Source organism: Notothenia coriiceps, unplaced genomic scaffold (assembly GCF_000735185.1).
Source record: "Notothenia coriiceps isolate Sejong01 unplaced genomic scaffold, NC01 NC01_scaffold00017851, whole genome shotgun sequence".
Taxonomy (NCBI): domain Eukaryota; kingdom Metazoa; phylum Chordata; class Actinopteri; order Perciformes; family Nototheniidae; genus Notothenia; species Notothenia coriiceps.
The window spans coordinates 269,567-275,816 of NW_011350552.1; the positions used below are offsets into that span (position 1 = coordinate 269,567).

Genomic DNA, 6,250 nt, shown 5'->3' on the forward strand with positions numbered 1-6,250 from the left:
CCTCATCGAATGTCAAAAGTCCTCACTAAAATTTACAGTCGTTGATAGCGACAGTAAGAGGAACGGTCGAAGCTTGACTCGCACAAGCTCGAGCCGGCGAGAGTGTGTCACGACACTCGTCACAGATATCTGAGGATTTATGTTATTCCTGAAGGATTTACTAAAGAGACTGAAAGACCGACTTGAAACGGCGGTTATACCTGGCACAGAATAACAACCCCTAAAATTATAAGTACAACAGGACTCTTTTGATACCGTTTCCTAAAAAATTTGGAGCAACCTAAGAAAATCAGAACGAGTCATACACAGACCGGGCGTTCCTGCGCCTGAGTGTAACTATAACAAAAATAGTATACCAAAACGACAAGAATTGAACCTCTGATACACTGCACAAAGAGAGTCTAGTATACGGTACAGAAATAGAATCTACAATGGTAACGACATTAGATTGGACAAGTTTGGCACGTGCGACTGGCCGATAGAGCATAGTAATTGTGAAGTGACGACCAGCAAAAGCCGCACAAATTAGTACTTTTGCCACAATAGTAGCCTCGGATACAGTTTGTGATGCCTCCTCGATCGAATACAAAATGAGTATCAATTCGACGATACCTGGACACCTAGTAATTTTTTTCCGTAGGGTTTTTGATTTAGGCTCGAACCGATTTACTGCTAAGCCCTACGGCTTGCACTTACGGCATCTCTTGACTTCTCTACTATTCCTGTGATTTTCATAGGAAACAGAAAAGTTTACGACTCCGTCACAACCGTATAGATAGTCTTTTACATTTTCTCCTTTTCTTTGTAAAGAGACGTAGTAAGAAATTTTATAAAAAAAACAGTGTAGAGCATATGGATAAGAGTGCTGTTATCTAAGCGAAGAATTACGTGGAGTCTGATGGACACACCTCTGGAGGGACGTCAACACTTTAAAAGAAGTTAAAAAATAATATTTCAGGAAGGTGATCCTAGTTAGTAACGGAGTAGTTGCTGTGGAGACAGAGACGGGGACGAACGCAAAAACTGGCAAAACCCCGGATACTAGACAGGAGACACGTCCCCTAACAGGGAGTTTATGTTGGGAGACCAAGAGGTTAGCTGAAGGAGGAGCTAAAAAAATTTCCATATAGGTGATATGCCTGAAAACCAAGAACTGTAAAAAAATTGTCGCAGACGAGTTCCCCAATCAAGGCTTTTACCTTTGACGCAACATGTGGTAATAATTCTTGATCAGACCCTAGGTGCAAGAACGTTTGAAATCCGTAAAGTTTAACGGGTAAAATACATGGTTTTGGATCTCTCTAACATTCGTCAGTGAGAGCGAAAAGACCTTCCGTGTTCCATGAACTCAGAAGGTAGACCAAAAATTTTGAACTGTCGGGCCTTAGTCAGAAAATCTCAAAAATTACTATAGAAATCGTTGTCTAGTCCACTTACGTATATAGGAAATATTATAACTAGATTCCGGCGAAAACTTTCACCTGTACTCTAGTACTACGAGCAAACCTCGTCATCCACCGTAATCCGTTTCGGGAAGCTTACCAAATCCAGCATAGACTGACCATCCTTGAAAGACGCAGTCGAGACTCAGAGCAGACGAGGAGGAAAAACACCCCAAGGGTGTCCCCCCGAGGGTCACAATCCGGGGACAACAACGAGGGACATAAACCGAGGGAGAACCCAGCCGTAAGAAGTCCTCCTCGCCATAGCGAAAGCTAACGATACCGTTGCTAACGTTATATAGCACCGGTCGAATATTTCTTACTCGAGTATAAGTTAATTTGCGACAATATGACGCGAACTTCTGTAACGTAGGACCTACAAGTACGTGAAAAATGTTTAATGGCCCGAAGTCCGTGGAGAGTTAAAATAGCAGCAATCTGGAGGTAAAAGTTTGGTAAAGGCGCTGGACTCACCAGTAACGAGCCATGACTCTAATATGTCAACAACATGAAACAAGAATATGAACCTGGCTTTATCCAATGTTCACACAAGAGTTCTACATCCTGACACATCCTTCATCTACTGTCTCAACTGAAAGAGGACCAGAAACACATTAAAAATATAATAACATGTGGAGACTTAGGGATATTTATCCCCCATTCTTTACTTTTGCACATTTTACAGACCAAACATGTGGTTGATGTCACTGTTTACCAAACTACCACTTTTTCTGAAAAAATGCATAAAATGATGCAATATATGTTAAATACATGGTTTGTACAAGTAATTACTGGGTTTCCATTTCTTCTGATTACCTAATTTGGGCGTGCACATTTGCCACGCGCAAACCTACCTCTTTTGGATTTGGAAAGGTTGGCATGTATGAGGTAGTGGTGTTACGTATTGCGCCGAGGCTTCGGAGCGTGTAGCTTTTTATGAAGCTTGTATCGAGGCATGTGTCGTTTTGGGCCAGTGACGTCATCGATGACAAACGAAGCCTCGCTGCCTGTCGATACCACGTGACTGCTTCAGAAAGTGCTTTAGATCGGTTGAACCACAACGCTCATAATATCCATGGATATATAATAAGAACGATATTACCCCTCCTGTACCCGGGCCCGGTGACACGATGGAATTAAGAGAGCTCAGACCCTCACTCATATAGAGGTCGGAACATGTCATAAATAAATAAAAGCATAAATAGATGTAGGAATAAAAACATGAATAAATGAATAAATACAGAAATAAATAGTCTAAACTGTTTTCAGATAAATTCTCAGTGTGTGGGCTGTGGCTCAGCTGGAAAGCAGTTGACTTACAACCGCAGGATACCTGGTTCAACGACTGGTCAGTACATCTTTTTTTTTATTTTTTATAAAAGCTACAGCTAAATGAGATAATGTAGTTAATATATGTATTCTTTGATATGGTTTAGTTTTTCTTAGGCTACAACATGGTTAAGTTTACGAATATTATTAAGGAATACAAATCCCTCTTTGCAATGTTTACCAGCCTCCTTATAGGCTTTTCGATCACAATCATTAAACTGGAATAAAAACAATATTGTTAACATGAACATATGATTTTATGTTCGTTGTTTAGAGTTATTCTAAGGCTTTACTCATTGGGAACTCGGTATGAGATAGAGCACACTGTTGAGATGTCCAATCTGCCTGTTTTACACACTTTGACCAACAGGGGGTTTGTGTTCAAATGAAGCCCATGATGAAGCCTCATGAGACGAACCCTTTTGTGAACCCTTTGGCTGGAAAGCGTCAAAGCTTCATAAGGCTTCATCTCGCCATCACTGCTTACAGGTTGTGTACCCGAATCTCCCGCTGGTCCAAACAAAGTAGGAACATCATCGTTCTTCAGTGCCCTACGCTGTACATGTGATACACATGAATCGCTGAAAGGTTTGGGAAGCTTTGTTTTGTGAAAGGATGGCAGAGGGTGCGGCCATAGCTCTGGGCGTGGCTACTGGGTATCCCTACGTAGCGATACCCAGGAAGTAAACAATGGAAAATGAGAAATCTCCAACGAGGCGTTTTGGGGAGGTACTTTCTGTGTTACAGTTTTACTCCCTACAAGGTGTACTTTGAGGGTTTTTGAATCTGCACACCATTTACATGCATAAAAACCTTCATAACACACAAGGGGACGGGTAATAACCGGAAAAGCATGACATGGGACCTTTAAATGCATTTACCATACAACTATAAGCCCTTCATATTTGACTTTTGTGTTTACAGCTTATCCACTGCCATGTGGACAAATGTTGCTGCTGTTTCAACTATTTTAAATTATGTTATTTTTGAAGTTGTAAAAGGATGGGAGTCATTTCTATTTTGTAAATCGTGTTCAAGGGTTAACTACTATTACATAACATCAAAGGATATTTGTAGTGCAAAATGTAGCATTTTTCAGACCACTAACCAGGATATCTCAACCTATTTTTGACCATTCTTCTCTTTTTAAATCTGTCTCTTGCCAGTCCGACACATTTATTGAAAGCAAATACTAAGTGACTCTTAGAAAACTATCTCTCATAGTTATTCATTTTCTTTTCAGCCAATCTGAAGGAGCTGATCTCTCAGACGATGGTCAGCTGGGCCCAGGAGTGTCACATCCTGGACTCTGAGCTGGTCCGCAAGATGTTCAGCCTGCTGAGGAGGCAGTACGACAGCATCGGGGAGCTGCTCCGGGCCATGAGGAAGACTTACACCATCAGCGCTGCCTCCATCCAGGACACCATCAACCTCTTGGCCGCCCTCGGTCAAATCAGATCTCTGCTGTCTGTGCGCATGGGGAAAGAGGAGGAGAAGCTCATGATTGATGGCCTTGCGTAGGTTTATTTAGAGGAGCCCTACTTCTGTTAATTGCATCACAAATCAACTTTTATACTATGTGTAAATCATAATCTTTCTTGCTTTGCTAGTTTTAGTTTTAAATTATTTTGGCGCACTGCTAAAATGCCTTTTTGTTTTCAGTGAATGTTAACTATCTTTTATGTCTTGTATCTTCTCCAGTGACATCATGAACAACAAAGTCTTCTACCAGCACCCCAACCTGATGAGAATCCTGGGCATGCATGAGACTGTTATGGAGGTCATGGTCAATGTGCTCGGAGGACACAAGTCCCAGGTTGAACAACTTCTACCTCTATATTTCTCTCTTCCTCCACAGGCCATTAAAGAGGCTCCCACAGAGTTCACTGCGCCAAGAGCGATGCTTCTCACTGAGAAAGTTTCTCTTTTAGTCCAGTTTTGTGTGTTATCATTTGTAACTGTGCATTAATGAAGACGGGGTCCCAGTAGGTGGGCTCTCTCCTCAGGCTGACAGCATCAGAGTTAGGGATGGAGGGCAGAGAGGGCAGAGTGAGCGTGGCAGTGTGTGAAGGCTTTTCAGACTTTAATTAGGAACAAAGACATGCAGGGGGGACTTTATTGTAACAAGCCTGGAGAAAGTCATTACAATCAACTCTGCAACCCTGTATAAATCTCCCAACACTTGTTATCAAATTACTTTTTTTTGTTGAGTGACTATTAGCAATGTCTCGACATTAAGATAATAGTCTGTGAATACATTTATATTTTGTGTGCTTTTTGTAATCTCAGTTGTTTTATAATCTAACCAGGGAATGTTTTTGACCCTACTTAGTCTTTATGTGCCATTTCACAGGAAATTGCTTTTCCCAAAATGGTGGCCAGTTGCTGTCGCTTCCTGTGCTACTTCTGCCGGATCAGCCGCCAGAACCAGAAAGCCATGTTCGACCACCTCAGCTACCTGCTGGAGAACAGCAGTGTGGGCCTAGGTCTGTACTCCTGTCTATATCTCTGTTTAGCTGACTCTATTACTAATATCTAGATTCTAGAGTAACAACATTATTTAACTAGACATGCTAGCTAAAGAATGTTCTTAAAGAAGATGGATGGTGCATAGGATGGAAAACAAAATCGAAAACAGCCAGGGCTCTCATTTTTCTGTGTGATACACTGTAGTCATCCCTTTTGCCATCATAGGACTTGAGCTGTGCCTATGAGCTCACATATATTAGCGTTGCACCTTGAAGAACGTGTGTGTAATTGTGAGTCGGAGTGCTGAGAATTCAGAGAGAGCGACTCATCTCAAATTCTGTTAGAAGATGGATGATTTCCGGCTTGGGGGTGAGAGTGTCTCCCCTGAATGCACCCAATCACACACACGCACACACACACTCACGCACGCACGAACGCACACACACACACACTTCAGACTGCTCATTAAGCAGGTAACTACAAGTAATCCAAGACTAGAGCTGAATGGGACTTAACATTTAGAAAAAGCTACAACCACAGTATTAATGATGGTCATAGTATTTACATTGCTACATAAACGGGTTCCTATTAACACCAAATATTGAGTGACCCCTCACCTCATTATTATGAGGTGAGGGGTCACTCAATATTTGGTGTTAATAGGAACCCGTTTATGTAGCAATGTAAATACTATGACCATCATTAATACTGTGGTTGTAGCTTTTTNTGTCAAAGCATTAATTCATGGTTTTTACTAACCGGTATCAGTATGTTGTTACTTCAGCACAATTTTGAAACGTGTATTACCGTCCGTTGTATTCTACAAAATAATATTTTAAAGCATTTTTAAAAAAAAGATTTTTTTTTTTATTTTGTTACATTTTTCATTAGTTTTACCAAAATAACTTGATTTAATTGTATTTAAAATAACATTTCCATATAAATAAATCCTTCGATTTAACTATTCAGTTTCTGTTGGAAGGTGAAGGGTTAAATTAAAGAAGCTCGTC

The 6,250-nt window shown here is 40.9% G+C and overlaps 1 protein-coding gene across 1 annotated transcript in view; it reads left to right on the top strand.

Moving 5' to 3' along the window:
• LOC104950591 (ryanodine receptor 3-like) overlaps positions 1-5,485 on the top strand; it is a 50,617-nt gene extending 45,132 nt beyond the window's left edge. The window contains exons 19-22 of the mRNA XM_010777124.1: positions 4,015-4,288; positions 4,473-4,587; positions 5,125-5,257; positions 5,445-5,485. Coding sequence (XP_010775426.1) covers positions 4,015-4,288; positions 4,473-4,587; positions 5,125-5,257; positions 5,445-5,485 — 563 coding nt within the window. The remainder of the gene's footprint in view (positions 1-4,014; positions 4,289-4,472; positions 4,588-5,124; positions 5,258-5,444) is intronic.
• Positions 5,486-6,250: the final 765 nt, after the last annotated feature.